Below are 21878 nucleotides of genomic sequence, written 5' to 3' on the forward strand. Positions count from 1 at the left end.
CAGGAGAGTGACCTGGGAGCTGCTGCTGCAGGGGTGGCCCCCTGGAGCTGGAACGCCTGAGCCAACCCCAGGTGACGGCTGTGCGAGCTCAGCTTAGAGCTAGACTCTCGGGCTGAGGTCCCTCTGGGTTTGCGTTTCTGTTATGACTTCTAAGCATTCAGCAGCATCTGTTAGCACGGCCCCACCTTGTTTGAGCTCTACTCAGTGCTAACGGTGGGGAGCACCTAGAGGCCATTGTGGGGATGGTCACAGAAGCAGTGACCAGCAGGGTCCCCAAAGGGCCATGAGTAGCTGGCAGGGCACAGGGAGGGCAAGTTCTGGGCGGTGCCCCCTTGTGCCCGTCTTGGAGGATCTGGGTCTCGGTTTTAATTCCCTCACGTGCAAATCTCCTCTCCCTGTTTTCCGACGAGCGGGGTTGGAGCTGGCAGTCCAGGCCAAGGAACAGGAGTCATGATACAGGGGTGCTGATCGCCCTTGGCCTGCAGGTGTCCTTGAGCAGGGTGCCCGCTGTGCTCTCCGCACCATAGCAGTAAAACAGTCTCCTGCTAAGCCCCCTGGCTGCTGTTTGAGTTGGGGTGTTGCAGATGAGATGCTGTATTTTCCAAAGGTCCCACCCCCCACCACCCCGCGTTCCCAGCCCCATGGAGTGCTGCTGCTCTGCGGCGCCCCCAGGTGGCCCCCTGTACCTTGGGTCCTGATGACCGAGGCCCGCAGTGCCTTGGCAGTCATCCCCAGGTTGGCACTGCAGGCAAACCACGATGAGATGTATGGCCTTTCCTGGGTTGGCGGTGCCTGCAGGGGTGCCCAGGGCTTTGGGACTCTGTGAGGGCTCCCTTCAGTACTCAGGCTTGGGGGGGGGTGGCTGTGTTTTCTCAAAGGGTCACGGGACCTGGAGAGGGTCTGTGTCCTCTAGCTGTTCATACCCATGAAGTCACCCCATTTGCAAAGGGAGGGTTGCACTGGAACAGAGGAGTCCTATACTTTCTTCCAGAGAAATCATGGTGGAAGGCCACTGTCTAACAGATAAAAGTGAGACCACTGTGGGAGCAGGGATTGGACCCCCAAACCCCGACTCCCCCAGCCCCGCTCCTTCCAGCTCGGACTTCTGTGGGGGATGTGTCTGCTCCTGCTTTTCCCTCCAGGAGACAGAGAATCGGTGCTAACTTTGCACTCACGCTCCCCTACCCGACCCCAGGCCTGGGAGCTGGTCCTCTTGCCCCTCTACACCCCCTGCTATTCACCTGAGCCTGCCTTCCCCAGATATACATGGGAGGAGGAAGGTGTGGGGGAGGGAGCTGCCCACCTGGGGGCAGATGAAGTTCTTTTTATTCTGTCCACTTTGGCCCCAGACTGGGCATCCACAGGTTTGGGAAGCAGAGAGCAGTAGGAGGGGGCTTTCCTAGAGAAAGAGGGAGAGAAACCCAAGGAGCTGCTAGGAGGCCCCCCTCCCTGCCCACCAGCGGCCGTCCCTACTGTCGCTCTGCTGGCCAGGCTTGGAGGAGCTTCCAGACCTCATGGCCAGCATGCAGATGAATTGTGTTCGGAAGGATTCCATTCTCTTTTGTCTCTGCATAGCCTCACTCCTAAATTCCATCTGTGACGTCAACACCCACCCCCCACCCCTGGCTAATCGTGGAAAAACAGATTAGGTTCTGTAAACTCAATTCCCTTGCTTCCCCTCCCAGTTGGGGCGTCTCGTCTTATCACGGCCTCGACTTGGAGGGGCATTCGGGCCTTCCTACCTGCTGGGTCTGCCCACCCTTCTGAGCCAAACCCTAATAATCCACCAGCCTTCACCGATGACCCCCAGGGTCCCTGAGGACTTTGGGGTGCCCAGCTGGGAGGCCTTGAGAGACACCCCACCCTTGAGTCCTCAGGCAGCATCAGACATTCTGGGTCAACTGCAGACCCCTTTCCATGTGGGTTCTGGTAGGACAGGCTGCTGAGGAGGAGGGTCAACTCCCCCCCCTGCCCCCCGCCAGCATCCAGACCAGGGCTCTGGGCACAGCTGGATGCAGCCTGGACTGTGCACCTTGTCCAGGGCTGGTTCACCCCCTGTGGCTTCCCTGATCACCATGCCAAGTGCACCCGCCCTCCCACCCCTGCCTGACATTCTGGCCCCTCTGCTTCCCCACAGATACCCATGAATGTGGAGGCTGGAGGTCCCTCCTAGGCTCGGGATACAGAAGTTCTGGAAGCCCAAGGCTTTTCTAGAGACAGATGCTATATCTAAGGCCTTCTAGGGGTCCTGTCCCTGTTCTCCCTACAGAGGGGCTGGGGGAGAGGGGTTATGCAAGATGGTTGCACAGACTCCTCGCCTGGAGTCCTGCACGGCACCGGAGTGGAGGGGGGGAAAGGGGTGAGACCGCTGCATACTTGTATATTTCTTTCCTTCCCATTATTCCAGCCCCCAAAGCTGCCCTGTGGAAGGCAGTAAAATACAATTCTGTCTAAATACAATTCTGTCTAACCCATCACGACTCCATCGGGGACAGAGATGAAATGTGTGTCTGTCTTGCAAGCCCAGGCAGCCCGAGTGGGCGTAATGAGACCGTCTGAGGGTTCGGCTGCTGGGTGAGGAAGCTCAGAGGACAGGAAGGCACTGAGTCACACTACCCTCTCTCATTAGGGGGCTGGGGTCCGCCGCCTGCACCCCTTACTTCAGACTCAGCCCGGAAGCAACAAGGGGACTCCTGTGCCCTAACCAGGTCCACATTCTGGCTGCGAAGCCAGCCAGGACCTGCCAAGGGGCCATTCGTCCCTCGGACATTGGTGCCCTGAGTGCCGAGCTGTTTTCCCTGATGACGGTGGGTGTGGTGTCTACACCTGCACTTGCACCTGAAGGCCCGCAGGCCCTGTTCCCCAGGCACCTGCCTTCGAGACCCTTCTCAGCACAGCAACACCTCCTTGTTGCTGGCTGAGCGCTGACTGGAACCAGCATTACATGCATCATCTCATTTAATCCTTGAGACAGCCCGACGGGGTAGGTGCTGTTCCCACCCTGTTTTGTAGAAGATCAAATGAAAGATCAAAGGGATTAAGCAGTTTGCCCACGGTCACTGCCAGGAGATGGCAGAAGGTCTGGCTGACTCAAAGTCCATCATTTTCACAGCTACACAGATTGCCTTTCTCTGGCCAGTTACACACATACTGCTCACATTCTGCTACTGCCGCCTTGTGAAAAATCGAGTCATGTCAAAAAGCGCAAGTAGAAGTTGCCCCAAATTCCATCAATCTGAGATAACCCTCTTCAACATCCAATGTAGATTTTCTCAAAACTCTATACAAATACATACAGAGTAGTAATGATTTTTTTTAAATGGGTGAGACTCTACATGCATTTTAAAAATTAAAAAATTTGGAGTTCCCATTGTGGCTCAGCAGGTTAAGAACTCGACTAGTATCCATGAGGATGAGGGTTCAATCCCTGGCCTCACTGAGTGGATTAAGGACCCAGTGTTGCGTCATAGGTCGCAGGTGTGGCTTAGATCTGGTGTTGCCATGGCTGTGGCTGTGGTGTAGTCGCAGCTATAGCTCTGATTTGACCCCTAGACCAGGAACTTCCATATGCTGCAAGTGTGACCCTAAAAAGAAAAGAAAAAAAAGGAAAATCTAAAAATTTATTTTTACTTGAATCTACCCAAAGACAAATCACCTATTTGCATGTATCTAATATGAAACAGAAGGGAATTGTTAAACTTCAGAAAAATATTTCTTCATCATAAGTGATAACTTCTAACAGGTTAAAGTTAAGGTGAAAAAAGAGGGGAAAAAATTAGCAGTTTTATTAGATATAATTCACATACCATACAATTCACATTTAAAGTGTACAATTCAATGATTTTTAGCATATTGCATTTATTTTTAAAATTATGATGTATATTTATATATAATACAAAATTTGCCATTTTTAAAGTATATAATTGTGTGACATTAATACGTTTACAATGTTGTACAACTGTATTTCCAAAATTTTTTCCTCACCCGAATCAAAAATCCATTATCATTAAACAATGACCCCCCATTCCCCTCTTTCCCTTAGCCCCTCATAACCTCTAATCTACTTCCTGAGAGGAAAAAGTTGGAGTTGTTGATTACTTGAATTAATAAAATTTATTTTTAGAGCAGTTTTAAATTCATAGCAAAATTGAGAAGAAGGTACAGAGATTTTCCAGATCCTCCCTGCTCTCGCAGTACATAGCCTTCCGTATTAGCAGGAGCCCCCAACAGATAGTACATTAGTTACAACCGATGACCCTGGAATGGACATATCATTATCACCCAAAGTCTGTCATTTGCATTAGAGGTCACTACATTCTAGAGGTCATTGTACATTCTATGAGTGTTTTTTTGGGGGGAGGGGGGGTGCTGTTCCCGAAGCATGCACAAGTTCCAAGGCCAGGGATCAAACCCACGCTAGAGCATTGACCCAAGCCCCTGCAGTGACAATGCTGGGTCCTTCACCTGCCACAAGGGAACTCCTCTGTGCGTTTTGACAAATGTATAATGATATGCATCCACCATTGTAGTATCATGCAGAATAGTTCCACTGCCCTAAAAATTTCTGTGCTCCAACTATTCATCCCTCATTAATGTTTTAACCTACATAATGAATCATCTTCCATGCTCTGGAAATTGACATTATCATCCACCTTTGTTCTTCCACTCTCAATTTTTTTTTTCTTTTGTCTTTTTAGGGCCGCATCCGTTTCCAGGCTAGGGGTCGAATCAGAGCTGCAGCCGCTGGCCTATGCCGTAGCCACAACAACACGGGATCTGAGCCAAGTCTGTGACCTACACCACAGCTCACAGCAACACTGGATCCTTAACCCACTGAGCGAGGCCAGGAATTGAACCTGTGTCCTCATGGATACTAGTCAGATTTGTTTCTGCTGAGCCATAATGGGAACTCTCTCAATTTTTTAAATTTATTTTTTATTATAGTTAATTTACAGTGTTCTGTCAATTTTTGCTGTACAGCAAAGTGACCCAGTCATATGTGTGTGTGTGTGTGTATTCTTTTTCTCACATTATCCTCCATCATGTTCCATCACAATTGACTAGTTACAGTTACATGTGCTATACAGCAGGATCTCAATGCTTATCCACTCCAGATGCAATAGTTTGCATCTACTAACCCCAAACTCCCAGTCCATCCCACTCCCTCCCCTTTCCCATTGGGAACCACAAGTCTGTTCTCCATGTCCATGAGTTTGTTTCTTTTCTGTAGACAGGTTCATTTGTGCCATATATTAGATTCCAGATATAAGTGATAGCATATGGTATTTGTCTTTCTCTTTCTGACTCATTTCACTTAGTATGAAAGTCTCTGGTTCCATTCGTGTTGCTGCAAATGGTATTATTTTATTCTTTTTTTATGGCTGAGTAGTATTCTATTGTGCATGTGTACCACATCTTCTTAATCCATTTATCTGTCAATGGTCATTTAGGTTGTTTCCATGTCTTAGCTATTGTGAATAGTGCTGCAGTGAATGTAGGGGTGCATGTATCTTTTTAGATGAAAGTTTTGTCTGGATATATGCCCAGGAGTAGGATTTCTGGGTCATATGTTAGTTCTATATTTTGTTTTCTGAGGTACCTCCATACTGTTTTCCTTAGTGTTTGTACTAGTTACAGTTACATGTGCTATACAGCAGGATAGCACATTCCCACCAACAGTGAAGGAAGGTACCCTTTTTTCTACACCTTCTCTGGCATTTGTTATTTGTTGACTTGTTAATGATGTCCATTCTGACCAGAGTGAGGTGGTACCTCATTGTAGTTTTAATTTGCTTTTCTCTAGTAATTAGTGATGTTGAGCATTTTTTCATGTGCCTATTGGCCATCTGTATATCTTCTTTGGAGAAATGTCTATTCAGGAGTTCCCGTTGTGGTGCAGTGGTTAACGAATCCGACTAGGAACCATGAAGTTGCAGGTTCGATCCCTGCCCTTGCTCAGTGGGTTAACCATCCGGCGTTGCCGTGAGCTGTGGTGTAGGCTACAGATGCAGCTCAGATCCTGTGTTGCTGTTGCTCTGGCGTAGGCCGGTGGCTACAGCTCCAATTCGACCCCTAGCCTGGGAACCTCCATATGCCGCGGGAGCGGCTCAAGAAATAGCAAAAAGACAAAAAAAAAAAAAAAGAAATGTCTATTCAGGTCTTCTGCCCATTTTTCAATTGGGCTGCTGGTTTTTTTGCTGTTGAGTTGTATATGTTGTTTGTATATTTTAGAGATTAAGCCCTTGTTGGTTGCATCATTTAAACTATTTTCTCCTATTCTGTAGGTTGTCTTTTTTTTTTTTTTAATGGTTTTCTTTGCTGTGAAAAAGCTTATAAGTTTGATTAGGTCTCATTGGTTTATTTTTGTTTTTATTTCTATTGCCTTGGGAAACTGACCTAAGAAAACCTTTGTCCAGTTGATGTCAGAGAGTGTTTTGCCTATGTTCTCTTCTAGAAGTTTTATGGTGTCTTGTCTTATATTTGAGTCTTTAAGCCATTTTGAGTTTATTTTTGTGCATGGTGTGAGGGTTTGTTCTAGTTTCATTGATTTACATGCAGCTGTTCAGTTTTCCCAGCACCATTTGCTGAAGAGACTGTCTTTTTCCCATTTTATATTCTCACCTCCTTTGTTGAAGATAAATTGACCATAGATGTCTAGGTTTGTTTCTGGGTTCTCTATTTCCCTTGGTCTGTATATATGTTTCTGTACCAGTACCACTCTCAATTTTTGTTAGTTATATTATTTGTGTGCGTTATCAAGATTTTAAAAATTCTCTTCAATAACCATAATTACCATGATTTCAAAAATATTAATTCAGTATTCACCAGGATTCCTCCTTGATGAACTTGCTTTTATTTATCTTTTGTTTGGTTGGATTTTAGCATCAGGTAATTTTTTAAGGCCTTGTGGATGTCTTGTGCAAGTCACAGATGCGGCTCCGATCCTGCGTTGCTGTGGCTGTGGCGTAGGCCGGCAGCTATAGCTCTGATTAGACCCCTAGCCTGAGAACCTCCATATGCCGTGGGTATGGTCCTAAAAAGCAAAATAATGATAATAAAAAGATTTTTGTTTCCTTCCATCCCCTATCTGTTTCTAAGAGATTATATCCTGTAATTTATCTGAGTCTACAGAGAACTGTTTTTCTCTTTCTTTTCTTTCTTTCTTTTTTTTGGGGGGAGGGGCATGCCTACAAAAGTTCCTAGGCCAGGGATCGAATCTGTGCCACAGCTGCAACCCAACCCACAGCAGTGACAATGCCGGATCCTTAACCCACTGCACCACCAGGGAACTCCAAGAGCTGTTTTTCTGAAGTCTTTCTGCATTTCTCTGGATGATTTCTGTTGTGATGCATGTTCTTCATTGGCCCTTCATCCCTAATGCTTAGGACTCATATGGTTTCCTTTCTGATTACTTTTCTCTCACTGCCTTCTAAATAGCAACATGTGGGAAATGTAGGAAGTGATCTGGAACGGTCTGCAGATCACTTTGGGCTCATATATTGTCTGGAAGACTCTCTTCCCAGAGCTGTTATTTATCCTGTGCCCAGAGATTCCAGCTCTCTCAAGATTTGGGGGTTCATACAGTCACAGAAAACCTCTGTAGGTCTTTGACTGTCTGTATTATGACCAGCCCCTCACTGCCCCTTCTTCCTCCCCAGCCCCACTTCACTCCCTTACCCAGAAAACTAGGTTCTGGCATAGAAATGGCATATTGGTGTGATTTTCCCATTAGCTCTCACTCCTCTTCTATTCCAGAATGTGAAATTGCATCTCTGCAATGTCCTTGATTGTTCACAGCGGCACTCTTCCCATCAGCCTCCAATTGGAAATAACCCAAATGCCCATCAGCAATGGAATGGTTAAATCGATTATAGAATATTCACCCAGTGAAATGCTAGACCGGAATGAGAGTGAGCACTCTATAGCTACGTGCAGCAAATTGGTACAGGATGTTGATCAAAAGCAGCCAGAATCAAAAGCACACATAAAGCCTGATTCCATATGCAATTGTTTGTTCGGTGGGTCAGAGACAGTTGGATGTTGGCAGTTCGTAGGCTTCAACCCTAGTACAAAATACAGCTCAGGCAAAAGGCAGGATGGCAGTTGTCTATCCATGGTTAGAGAGGTGGGCCTAGAGGGAGAGGACTTTGGGGTTGTTCATTTTCTGCTTCTTGATCTGGGTGCTGGTCATATGGGTGTGTTCCGTTTGTGAAAATATATCTGTACTTATGATTCGTGCACTTTTCTGGATGTATGTCATATATCAGCAAAAAGGAGAAAACCAAAGGCAGGGTGATGGCTCCCCTCCCCTAGGGCATCCACAGCCCCAGACTCCGTCGTTCCGTGTCTGAGGTCTGCGGTGGCACCTGTCCCCTCTCAGCATGCTTCTTCCTCCCAGCTCAGACGTGGTGTCTGGCTGCTGTCCTTCATGGCCTGTGGTTTGGGGTTGCAGCCGTTTCCTCGTGTTGTGGCGATGGTGACTTTTCTCTATCTTTAGTCCTCCTGTGTTGTTTCAAGAGCGGAAATGCTCATACCTCACAGTCTTCAACAGGAAGTCAGGACAGTTGTCGGAACCAACTAGCATAGGGGCAGAAAGAAATAGGCCCGACTTTCTTAACTTTAAATACCAGTACCTAACGAGATAAGAGACTGTCAGCCCCTTCAGAGTGATCCCCTTGAAAGACAGCCCTCAGAGTGGCCAGCGTCCCTCTCCTCAGTTCCGCTTCTGCTGCTGACAGGGACCCGAGTGGGGAGGGGCAGTGACTGTGTCCCGGAGACCAGCCCCGGCCAGGTGGGTGACCACAGCCCTTCCCCAGGGGCTTCTCGGAAAGACAGCTTTGCTTCTGCATGGAAGTGCTGGTTGTGAAACATCTGCTTTGTGGTCACACCCCGTCTGGCGAGTGTGTCTTTTCTTCCCATGGGAGAGGGTGCTGGTCTCCTGGAAGCAGGCGAAGCCCCCTTGACACCCTGCTCCCCTCCATGACACTGAACTTCACAGGCAGGTGCAGGGGCTGTCATGCCCACCTGCTGGGGGCAGCCTGCTCTTAGTCATGAGCACATCCTGCCCCACGAAGAGAGGCTAACAGGTGGTCTCTGCCTACCCTCCACTCCAGCCTCACCCTCCAGGGCCATAGCGATGTTGGGGATGCACCAGGGGGAGGTGGGTGCCATGGGACAGCACATTCCTGCCTCAGGGCCTTTGCTTGTGCTAGTCCTTCTACCAGAGTGGCCTCCTCCCACCTGCCCTACTGAGCAGAAGCCCAGCTCACGTGGTTTTAAAGCTCAACATTCCATGAGACCTTTCCCAGGTCCTCTCTGGACTGGGTGACAAACACACCCTGGCAGGTGAGCACTTCACCTGCCCTTATCTCTGTGACACTGTGTTGACTCTGGACAGTGGGTGCTGTTATCCCCGTTTAACAGATGGAGAAACCAAGGCTTGACAGGCACAGAGGTCACATGGCTAGGAAAAGCATTGTCAGTTTTTTTTTTCTTTATTGTTATTTCCCCACCACATTTTTTTTTTCTCCACTGTACAGCATGGTGACCCAGTTACACATGCATGTATACATTCTTTTTTCTCTCATTATCATGTTCCGTCATAAGTAACTAGACATGGTTCTCAGTGCTACACAGCAGGATCTCATTGCTAATCCATTCCAGAAGCAATAGTTTGCATCCATTAACCCCAAGCTCCCAATCCACCAACTCCCTCCCCCTCCCCCCAGGCAACCACAAGTCTATTCTCCAAGTCCATGATTTTCTTTTCTGTGGAAATGTTCGTTTTTGCTGTGTATTAGATACCAGATATAAATGATATCATATGGTATTTGTCTTTCTCTTTCTGACTTCACTCAGTATGAGAGTCTGTAGTTCCATCCATGTTGCTGTAAATGGCATTATTTCGTTCTTTTTTATGGCTGAGTAGTGTTCCATTGTGTATATATACCACATCTTCCTAATCTAATTGTCTGTCAATGGACATTTGGGTTGTTTCCATGTCTTGGCTATTGTGAATAGAGCTGCAATGAACACGTGGATGCACATTGTCAGGTTTTGACCTCAGGTCTCAGGATGGTGCTCTAGCTATGACTGCCCACGTATCTTGTGTCACTCTTAAGAGTTCTGATTCCTCCCTCCTTTTTGGCCATACCCTCAGCATGCAGAAGTTCCTGGGCCAGGGATGGAACTCTCACCACAGCAGTGACAATGCCAGATCTTTAATCACTAGACCAGCAGGGAACTCCTTTTTTTTTCCCTCTCTGCTATTACTAGTAACTGTGCACTTTACTGTGACTAGACAGAACCATTTATTCTATTCTTTCCTTCTATGGCCATATCGCCCCAGTTCTTTAGCCCTCTGGGGTGGAAGCAGAGCTGTCTTTTTCCAGCCCAGCAGGAGATGGAGCAGCACTAAGCGTCATGTTGTCTTCTGGAACTGTCTTGGGGTTACTGCCCTGGGTCGGCATGAAGCTTGGCCTTTGAGGAGCCACTGAGGGACCTCTGGGTGTGTCCCCTCCCTTTCTCTGTGCCCTCTGCCCCCTGCACATGGACATGTGGACACCACCTGTGTGATTACAGCTCACCAGGCAGGTTGTCTCTGGGAGAAGAAAAGCAGAGACCCGGGAAGTTCCCATTGTGGCTCAGCAGTTTAGAAGCCCGACTAGTATCCATGAGGACTCGGGTTCGATCCCTGACCTCACTCAGAGGGTTAAAGGACCTGGTGTTGCCATGAGCTGCAGTGTAGGTCGCAGACACAGCTCAGATCCCGCATTGCTGTGGCTGTGGAGTAGGCTGGCAGCTGTAGCTCCAGTTCGACTCCTAGCCTGGAACTTCCTATGCCACAGGTGCGTCCCTAAATTTAAAAAAGAAGAAGAAGAAGAAAGCGGAGACTCTGGAAGGAGAGGAACGTAATTCTGAACATGCTCCAGACACATGTCCACAGGGTCTCTGAAATCTGAGAGTCAAGCCCGTGTCTGGGTGCAAGCTCGTGCTCTGAGATCCTGTCCAGGTTTAAGGATGGCATTGGAAGTGTAGCTCATCAGGAAGAGATGATGACTCCTAAGGAATAATCACAGTCCTGCCCCACATCCTGCCCTGGTGCCTGGTGGGCTAGAGGAGGCAAACGAGTAGACACTCGGTCTGACTTGGGTGCAGGTGAGCGTGGGTGGGTCCTTTAATATAGAGCTGTGAGGACTCCAGAAAGGCAGATTGTTTAGACTCCTCAAGTTTCTTGAGAATATTTAGAGATTGCATCTGAGCTCTTTGTTATCTATTTATTTATTTGGTCATGCCTGCGGCATGCAGAAGTTCCCAGGCCAGGCATCGAACCCACCCGCCTAGCAACAGTCCGAGCCACAGCAGTGACAATGACAGCGATCTGAGCCACAGTTGGATCCTTAACCCACTGAGCCACCAGGGCACTCCCTCTTTGTTATTTAGATGATGACATGGGTCTTGCTCAAGGTCACTCTGGGTCATTGTATTTACCCCTTGCAGTTGAAGGAGGCCACTAACCCTGTGGAAAATCTTTGCAAACATGGCCCCTCTTGAACCTAGGTTTTCCCTTTCCTGTCTCCAATCCTCATTTCCTCCAACCTCTCCCAAGCATATGGTTCTCTCTCCTTTGTGTCAGGAGGTTCCCAAATTGGATGCCTCTTGAGAGAGTCAGCCTGGGAGCCTTGCCACCCCAGCCGAGCCCAGGGTCTTATTTCCCACCCTCTCCTGGAAGGAGGTGGCACCTTGAGGCTCTAGGCCATCACTCTTCTCTCCTGTGGCCTCAGCTCCCAGCCAGACTTGAGCTTGGACCAGTGGGTCTCAGAGCCAAGTCCAGGCAGTCTGCAGCCTCTGCCATCTCGTCCTCCTGGACAATTTTAGCTGGTGTCCCAGCTGACGTGCCTTGTCAGCTGTTGGCTGGGCCCACAGCTTCAAGGACGGTCAGCGACGATGTTTACACGTGAACATGGCCTCTGAAGAGCTGAGTCCTCTCCACGTGGGGTTCACAGTTGATCAGAGAAGACATAGGATGAGCATAAGGAGTGATGACAAGCTTTACTGGATGGCGCTGGGACGGTTGTGCAAGGGGAAAAGTTTCTCCCAGCAAGAGGCCTTCCAGATTCAGTGAGGTGGGACCTCCACCCAGAAAGGAAGGGGGTGTCAGGCAGGGGGCTCACGTTCTAGGTGACATGGCTCAGAATCACACGATGGAGAGGCTCTAGGTCACAAAACTCCCTCTTTGGGGTCTTTTCCAGGCCCTGGGTTTGTCTTATCTATGGTTAGCAGATGTTGGAGGCTGTTTCAAGGGTATGTAAAGTAAATGAACTCTAACTGGCTAAAAAAGATGATGATCTGGATGTATTTAAAGCAATTGGGGGAGTTGCCATTGTGGCTCAGTGGGTTATGAACCCAACTAGTATCCATGAGGATGCGGGTTCGATCCTTGGCCTTGCTCAGTGGATTAAGGATCCGCTGTTTCCATGAGCTGTGGTGTGGGTTGCAGACCCATCTCAGATCCCACGTTGCTGTGGCTGTGGTATAGGCTGGCAGCCACAGCTCCAATTTGACCCTTAGCTTGGGAACTTCCATATGCCACGGGTTCGGCCGTAAAAAGTAAAATGCAATTGGATATGTGAGAAGTCGAGTTTGGTGCTGGGGGGCTTTGGGGGCTAATAGTCCTACCTGCTGTAAAGAAGTAAACGATACAGGGGTCATTTAAAGCTAATAACACTGGGGCTGCCACCTCTGGCCCATTTATATACACCCCCCACCCTCCATCTCTCTCCTTAGGTGGTTTATTAAAGAATTTCTTTGCATCTTATGTACTGACTCTCCCAAGAGTTCTGGTATATACGCTTTCCCCAGCCTCGTTAGTTTTCCAGTAACACGTTAGTGCCTGGGTGATGCTCAGGCATCATACACACGGTGCCCTGGGGAGGCTGTCTGCCTGGTCAGGCCCTTGCTTTTATCACTTAGCTGGCATCCTGCCTTCTGTCACCATGGGTCCTCACCACCTGCTGTCCCCAGCGTGGTTCTTCTAAAGTACTCTTCTGATTCTGGTGTTCCCATCGTAGGCTCAGCAGTAATGAACCTGACTAGTATCCATGAAGATGTGGGTTTGACCCCTGGCCTCTCTCTGTGGGTTAAGGATCCGGCGTTGCTGTGAGCTGCAGCGTAGGTCAAGGATGCGATTTGGATCTGGCATTGCTGTGGCTGTGGCGAAGGCCGGCAGCTGCAGCTCTGATTCGACCCCTCGCCTGAGAGCCTCCATATGCTGTGGGTTCGGCTCTAAAAAGACAAAAAAGTCTTCATCGAATTTATTGTCATCCTAAACACAAGATGCTATGAACACATTGCTTGCTTTTATTTTTAAATAGCTTTATTGAGGTATCATTCGCCTGTTCTACAATCTATCTACCCTTTTGTCTTATTTTTCTCTTCCACTGCAAAGACCTAGCCCAGGGTCAGCGGTCGAGTAGACAGCAATAAGCCGTTGGCTTTGGATCGAAGTGAAGCCATACGTAATGTCTCTTCTTTCGGATAACTTGAGACCTCTTGCCAGGAAGCAGCATTGCCATCTGTGCCAGTGACAGGAGCAGAACCAATTGCCCCAACACTGAAGGGTCCCAGACCACCAATTTTTAAATTCCTCACATCTGTTTTTCATCATTTTGTTTGTCCCACCTTGCTGCTGGCCATTGTCACGTGCTGCCTTCACCATGCCTTCCTCTATCTACTCCAGAATATGGGGGAGCTGAAGCTGCAGCCTCTTTACTCTCAGAGATGTGATACCCTCCCATTGCCTGGCCCTTGCAAACAGAATAACAATCCCTTATTTCCCCGTGGCTGATCAGAGTTTATATACATCCTTTACACAGTTGCTTAGCACACAGGGAATATGGAGGCTAGGGAGGTGAGGGAACGTGTTCAAGGTCACTCGGTGGGCTCAAGGTCACATAGTGGGCTCATGGCGGAATCGAGACCAGAACCTAGCCTCCAGTCTAGACCAGGCCCTTCCCGTGCTGTTGCACGCACCAGACTTTGCAGAAAGTAACTCTCCTGCCCTCTCTTTCTCTTTCAGGGGTCCTTGGTGAATTTTGTCATGGTTATTTAAGGAACCTTGCCTAGAAGTCCCAACACGCAGTTCCCCATTGACGGGAAGGCTTGGACTCCAAGATGATTATAAAGGAATATCGGATTCCTCTGCCAATGACTGTGGAGGAGTACCGCATCGCCCAGCTGTACATGATACAGGTAGGTGGTGGGGCCAGGGTGGGCCCCACCATGCACACAGCAGCTCTCGACACCAGTGTGTGGGTTATGATGGCACCATGGCCTTTGCAGCAGTTTCTGCTCGGTAGGCTCCTGGTCAGTGTCTGAATGGCCCTGGAGCTCTGGCTTCCAAGCATGATGCCAGGCACAGGCAACACACTGGGGACGCTAGTGGCATTGGGTTGTCACGCCAGCACTGTAGTCACAGCACTGACGAATACAAAATACTCTTTGTATTTAATACCCATCCTCTTGCCGATCCAGATATACTCGTGTTTACTTGGCTTGGGCTGTATCACGAAATGCTATTGATTGGGCAGCCTGAACAGCAGACATTTATCTCTCACAGTTCTGGAAGCTGGGAAGTTCAAGATCAAGGTGCTGATCGATTTGGTGTGTGGTGAGGGTGCTCTTCCTGGCCACCTTCTCACTGTGTCTTCACGTGGCGGGAGGATGGAAGGATTGAGGGACTCCCTGGGGCCTCTTTTATAAGGGTAGCAATCCTATTATGAAGGCTCCACCTCCATGACCCAATAATCTCCCAAAGGCCTGACCTCCTGGCACCATCATCTTGGAGGTTGGGGCTCCAACATATGAATCTGGGGAGCAGGGGACACAAACATTCAGCCCATAACAACCCATTTGTCAGACAGGAAGGTGCAAGATCCAGAGACATTAAATGACTTGTCCAGGAGCACACCGCCTGCCTCCCGGCTCCAGGTACACACTTTCCTCACTGCCCTCAGCTGTGTGGCTGATTGACAGAGTCACAAATGACTTGGAGGAGGACCAGTCCTGGGACAAACCAGAAATGATGACCACCCCAGCCAAGACATTGCTGGCCTCCCTGCTCAGTGCCTGGCTAACCTGGAGCCCAGAATGGGGAGCCTGAGGATGGGGTGCTTATGGCCCAGATGTGACCACAATTCCCGCTCCCTGTGGGTCCCCATCCTGGCTTCTTTGCCAGCCTCCTGCCTGTCCTCGGTGCCCCAGCCCTTTGCGTGGCCTGGCAGCTTTCTTCCCAGCAGGGGGGTCTGCCCCTAGCCTGGCTCTGACCTCCTCCTCCATCCCAAGCTTGCCCCGGTCCTCAGCGTGGGAAGCTTTACAGGGAAGAGAACAGAAGTCAAACTCAGCCTCTCTGGGGTGCTGTTTGCTCCACGCTGCTTCAGAAGCGCCACTCAATTCCCTCTCAAACCACTTACCCCGTAATTATTCCTGGAGAGTGGGGAGAGGAGAGACTTCCATCAGCCCCCCAGCGCTAAGCACTCTGGAAATTGCTCAGACTGTTCAAGGACCAGGCTGATCTGCCCAAGGCGCGGTTGGTCCTGCGGCTTCTTAATTCCTCCTGAGCCAGGGGAGCCCTGGACCACAGCAGGCAACCCTCAGCCAGGGAGGGGCCAGGGGCCTCAAGCTCTCAGGGGACTGACTTTCAGTTCCCAGAATATCACAGCTTTCATGAGCATGTAATCACCTCTGACTCAGGGCTCCGCGGAACACCTGCCATCCTCACCAACTGTCTTAAGGTGTTTTTTTTAAAAGCATCTACCCTTATGCCGCCAATTAACGTGAGATGTTCCCAGCCTCCTACTTGATGCCTCCTGCAGGCCCGGGGCTGCCTGTGGGCTCTACAGAGACTGACATTGTCTGCCTCCTCTGCTTCCGCTCTAGCATTTGTCTTACCTCCCCCTGGCCCCGGCATTCCCGAGGGAGGGGTCCATCCACAGTGGGGGTGATGGACAGGCCCATTATCTCCACTCTGTGACAGCCTCATGGGTATGAACATGCATCACAGCTCACCGGCTGTACCTTTACCTATATATGGCTCATGGTATGTCAGTCACACTTCCATAAAGCTGCTAAAAAACTGAGTTAGGAGTTCCCGTCGTGGCGCAGTGGTTAACGAATCCGACTAGGAACCATGAAGTTGCGGGTTCGATCCCTGCCCTTGCTCAGTGGGTTAACGATCCAGCGTTGCCGTGAGCTGTAGTGTAGGTTACAGACGCGGCTCAGATCCCGTGTTGCTGTGGCTCTGGCGTAGGCCAGTGGCTACAGCTCCAATGCGACCCCTAGCCCGGGAACCTCCATGTGCCGCGGGAGCGACCCAAGAAATGGCAAAAAGACAAAAAGACAAAAAAAAAAAAAAAAAAAAAAAAAAAACTGAGTTAAATTTGCCAGACTTTCCGTGCCTGGCTTGGGCCAAGGACTGGGCTATAGAGATGAATGCAAAGTGCCTCTGTGCTCCAGGATTGCCTGCGAGGAGATGGATGTGTGTACAGCCCGCTGAATATAAGCCAGAGCAGTGGGACCGGGGGAGGGGAGCCCAGTGCTTCTGAGGGCTTGGGCCCAGTGCCCCAGCAGGGCCTCTGTTCTCAGCTGAGCCTGCAAGAGGGATGGACCATCAAGGAAGGCAGCATTGTTTTTGTGGAGAGGAGAGCAGGACCTCAGTTCATTGCTGGCTTATCCCACTTACCAGCTAGGGTGGCATGCCAGGAAGAGGCCTGCCTTCTGCACGAGCCACTCCCACCCTGAGGTTGTGAACAAGATGGGCTCACATGTCAAACTGCCTCATACCTGCTTGATCAGCGCACAGTGTACATGTTCTTCAAGGTTGAAAAAAGGAGAAGAGGAGTTCCTGTTGTGGCTCAGTGGTAATGAACCCAACTAGCATCCATGAAGGGATGATCCCCGGCCTCGCTCAGTGGGTTAAGGATCCGGCGTTGCCGTGAGCTGTGGTGTAGGTCGCAGACGCGGCTCAGATCTGGCGTTGCTGTGGGCTGTGCTGTCCCCAGCCTGAGAACTTCCACATGCCACACAAGTGCAACACTGAAAAGACCAGAATAAAAAAGAAGAAGAAAAATTGATCCGGCTGGGAGAGCCTTCCATCCGTTAAGGTGCCCAGCAGAGGGAGTGCCCAGAAGCAGTTTAGCCAGGACCCTGGACAGCTCTGAGGGCACTGGTTGGCAGGGGTTTCTTGGTATTGAATCCTTTACCACCCACCCCCTTCATCCGATGCTTTTTCTGCACCAGGCCTTTGGGGGCTTGGGCTCCTCCCCTGCAACCCCCAAGCCCCAGGGGTGGGGGAGGGGATAGAAGGGGGAGGGGTGAATTCCCCACCCAGCCTGCGTGGGCAAGCAGGGGGGGTCTGGGTCAAGCTCACACTGGGCATTCATCCCCCAGTGCATCTCTCCTGCCTGTCTGCCCCTTGTCTCAGGGACGGCACCACAGCACTGCTTACAGGAGGGGTTGGCAGGGATGGGCAGTGGCTTCCGGTGTGAGCAGAGATCAGTGTGATTTGAGAAGAGCTAAGTGGCATGACAACCTCAGCTGTGCCCTCAGTGGGGGTTGGGGGGCACACCCCTACTCAGATGCCATCGCTGGAAGGGAGCCAGAGATCAGCCCCCAGGTGCCCGCCCCAAAGCTGAAGGGGTTCCTGGGTTTGGAGGGAACTGATAACAGTTGGAACCAGAGTCCATTTGTTCACTTGACCAATCCTTTTTTTTTTTTCTTTTTTTTTTTTTTTGTCTTTTTAGGGCCACACCTGTGGCATATGGAAGTCCCCATGCTAGGTTCCTGGCCTACACCTTAGCCACAGCAACTTGGGATCTGAGCCACATCTGTGACCTATACCACAGCTCACAGCAACATCAGATCCTTAACCCACTGAGTGAGGCCAGGGATCGAACCTATGTCCTCATGTATACTAGTCAGGAATGTTACAGTTGAGCCAAGATGGGAACTCCCCACTTGACCAATCTTTACCAAGCATCTACTGTACAGAGGCGCCAAAGTGCCACGCAAGGTGTCCAGACTCAGGACCAGTTTGGGTGCCAGTGGCTCTACTACTGCTTTCTGTGGCCCTCACACCCCTGAGTGATCATAGCCATTGTCACAATTGGTGATGGTAGCCTGGATGCCAAGAGCCTGACATATGTTATTTACTTTAATCTTCACCATACCCATCAAGGTAGTGGTATTTGTCCTCAATTTACAGTTGAGAGATTGAAGTTCAGAGATGTCAAGGAACTTGCCTAAGGATGCACAGCTGGCTCAAGGCAGCCACGCTTTATCTACAAGCATGTCTAGCTGCCTCTTCCATTGTACTTGTCCACCCAGCTGTTATCTTCTCTGAAGTCACAACTATTGGGGAATGTGCTGGTTCCAGAAGACTCATGTGGCTGAAGGCCTGGCTTTGAGTGTCAGGAGCCTGGGAGGAGGTGGCAAGGGGCTCCCGTGTCAAGGAGGTGTGGGATCATCAGGGTATTGTTCCTGTTTTTCCCACAGGGAGGCTGGAGCTCACTCACAGGAGGGATGGAGGACACTTGTTGACTAGTGTCCCCTAAATTCACATCCACCCAGAACCTCAGACTGTGACCTTATTGGGAAAGAGGGTCTTTGCAGATGTAATTTATTAAGGATCTTAAGATCATCCTGGATTTAGAGTGGGTCCTAAATCGAATGACTGCAGTCCCTGTAAGGAGAGGTGAGGACAGAGAGAGACCCAGGGAAAAAGACATGTGAGAGTGGAGGCAGAGACAGAGGGAGGCATCCACTTGAGGAACGCCTGGGCTGGCAAAAGCTGGAGAAGGCGAGGGAGGATCTCCCCTGAGCCTCTGGAGGGAGCTGCTAGGGGAGATGGGGGGCAGACTGGCTTTCCTGGGAGGGAAGAATAAAGGCAACTCGGGCCAAAGCCACCTGAATGGCAGGGGGATTTTGTGCAGCCCCAGCGAGGCCAGGTGGGAGGGACCCTTCCAGCCCCTGTTCCCTGGCTGGCTTTCCCTGTGCCTTCCCTGTCCTGGGATCTCTGGCAGGCCTGGTGCCCACCTCAGCCCTCAGAGGCTTCAAGTGCCCTGGTCCTCTAACATGCACATCTTCTTCTCACCCAGCCACTCAGCTCTCCTGATGCTTCGTTTCTTGAGGCTGCCATAAGAAAGCAACTCACACTGGGTGGCTTAAAGCTGCAGAAATGTATTCTGTCAAAGTTCTAGAGGGCAGAAGTCCAAGATCAAGGTGTTAGCGGGCAGTGCTCCCTCTGAAAGCCTTGGGGTGGGGTGGGGCTGGGGGGGGGATCCTTCTTTCCTGTCCCACCTTCTGGTGGTGATCAGCAATCCTTGACATCCCTTGATTTAAAGCTGTTTCACTCCAGTCTCTGCCTCTGTCATCACCTGGTCACCTGCCCTCGGTGTGTGTGTGATCCATTTTCTCCTTGTATAAGAACAACAGTCATTGGATCGATATCCCACCATTAATCATGTAACGCTTTTAAGTTAAGATGACCCCCTCTCGGAGTTCTTGTTGTGACGCATCAGAAACAAATCCGACCAGTGTCCATGAGGATGCGGGTTCAATCCCTGGCCTTGCTCAGTGGGTTAAGGATCCAGCGTTGTCGTGAGCTGCAGTGTAGGTTGCAGATGAGGCTCAGATCCCACATTGCTGTGGCTGTAGTATAGGCCAGAAGCTGTAGCGCTGGTTCAACCCCTAGCCTGGGAACTTCCATGTGCTCTGGGTGCAGCCCTAAAAAGCAAAAAAAAAAAGGATGACCTCCTCTTGGGGTTCCCACTGTGGTGCAACAGGATCAGCAGTGTCTCTGCAGCACCAGGACACAGGTTCAGTCCCCAGCCTGGCACAGGCACTTAAAGGATCCTGCGTTGCCCCAGCTGTAGCATAGGTCGCAGCCATGGCTCGGATCTGATTCCTGGCCCAGGAACTCCATATGCCTTGAGGCAACCAACAAATAAAAGAAAAAAAATTTTAAATTATCTCCTCTTAACTCATTACCTCTGCACAGATCCTCTAGCCAAGTAAGGTCACAATTTGAGATTCCAGGTGGGGACATCGATTGTGGGGGGCCCTTAAACCCAGTCCATTAGGGCTTGGGCAGATAGGTAGCTCCATCCCCACTTTGCAAACTGACACTAGAGCTTTGCAAACTGACACCAGACAGAAGAAGCAATTTGTCCCGGGTGAGAGAAGGTCATGGAGCTGGCACTAGGGTCTGTTTACTTGCCTAATAACTGTTTGTCAGCACCTACTTTGTGCCAAGGTGTTTCTCTTGAGGTGCTCAATACCTCAGATGAGCAGGCCCTGGATTCTAACAAGTTGAGCTGGTCCCCGCTCTGCCATTTGACAACTGTAACCTCGGACAGGTCACGTGACCTCTCTGAGCCTCCACCTTCCTTTCTGTACGTTGGCAGTAATAGGAGCCCCAAACCTTTCTCAAGGGGTTGTTGTGGTCACTAAAAGAGAAACACCATTCCAAGCACTTAGCACAGCCACTAATAAACGAAGCTACTGTAAGAAGCAGGAGCTTGGAAAGCGTCCAGGAAACAGTCGCTGTTTTCCTTACGGAATCTGGGCCACGTTCCAGGACTCCTTTAAAGAGCGAGGAATGGCATGTCCCTGCTCTGACCTCATCTATGACCTCAACCAGGGTCTTTTTTTTTTTTTTTTTTTTTTTTTTTCCTGAAGGGGACTCAGTGGCTTTGGCCATGGAGATAGAGCATGTCTCTGTGCCCTAGGGTCGCGCCCCGAAGGTGAGGCAGTGCTGTTGGGAGTCTGTGTGTGTGTGAGAGTGTGCGCACACGTGCTGTTCAGGAAGCTGACCGAGGATGGCCTTGGCAATGCCGTCATGTCACCATGGAAACAGATGCTGGGCTTAAAAGTCACCAGCACCTTGACTGTGAGGTTTTGTGCAGAAGCAGAAACCTGAACTTTTGGACCCTGGGAAGGGCATTTGTGGCAAGGGACCCTCAGAGGTGACCCAGGCATCCTGTCTCTCAGGCGGTGCCTCGGAAGGCCCTGCCCACTCCTCATGTTTGAGCTCTCTGAAAGCTTAGTGAGTACAAGAGGTGGCATTGGTTTTTGTTTGTTTTATTTTATACCAGAGTTATTGAGATGTAAGTCCCACACCACACAGTTCACACATTTAAAGTGTACCGTTTAGTGGCTTTTAGCATATTCGCAGAGTTGTGAAACCATCACAATTTTACAGTGTTTTCATCACCCCATAGAGAAGCCACTCTGTATTTTCCCCCCAGCCCCCAGGCAACGAATCAACTACTTTCTGATTATGGATTTGCCTGTTCTGGACATTTCATATAAATGGGATCGTACAGTGTATGGCCTTTTCTGTCTGGTTTCTTTCACTCAGCATGTTTTCAAGTTTCATCCATGTTGTAGCATGTGTCAGTACTTCCTTCCTTCTTTTCTTACAGACAAATCAGATTTCATTGCATGGATATAATTTGTTTATCCATTTATCAATTCATGGACATTTGGGTTGCTTCCACCTTTCAGCTGTTGTGACTAATGTGGCTATGAATCTTGGTTACAAATACTGGTTACAAGTTTCTTTGTTGACATATGTGTTCACTTTCTTGGATGTATATGCCCAGGAGTGGAATTATTGGGTCATATGGTAACTAACTCTATGTTCAACTTTTTGAAGAACAGTCAAACCGTTTTCCCTAGCAGCTGCACCATTTTTGCACCATTTTACATTCCCACCAGTAAAGTATAAGCATGACCATTTCTCCACATCCTCACCACCACTTATTGTCCGGCTTTTTAGCCATCCCAGTGGGTGTGAAGTGGTATGTCATTGTAGTTTTGAT

At 49.7% G+C, this 21878-nt stretch overlaps 1 protein-coding gene across 13 annotated transcripts in view; it reads left to right on the forward strand.

Annotated features, from left to right (window-relative positions):
• The window catches only part of PITPNM2 (phosphatidylinositol transfer protein membrane associated 2), a 155378-nt gene that overhangs the window by 102133 nt on the left and 31367 nt on the right, over positions 1-21878 (forward strand). For 12 of the 13 annotated variants that reach the window (XM_005670599.3, XM_013982792.2, XM_021074064.1 and 9 more), the window contains one exon: positions 14078-14250. In XM_005670599.3, the coding sequence (XP_005670656.1) occupies positions 14173-14250 (78 nt within the window). In that variant the 5' untranslated portion in view covers positions 14078-14172. Of the gene's footprint in view, positions 1-10855; positions 11158-14077; positions 14251-21878 lie in introns of those variants that run through there. The other variant, XM_021074066.1, reaches the window with a different exon arrangement.

This window comes from Sus scrofa, chromosome 14 (assembly GCF_000003025.6).
Source record: "Sus scrofa isolate TJ Tabasco breed Duroc chromosome 14, Sscrofa11.1, whole genome shotgun sequence".
Classification (NCBI taxonomy): domain Eukaryota; kingdom Metazoa; phylum Chordata; class Mammalia; order Artiodactyla; family Suidae; genus Sus; species Sus scrofa.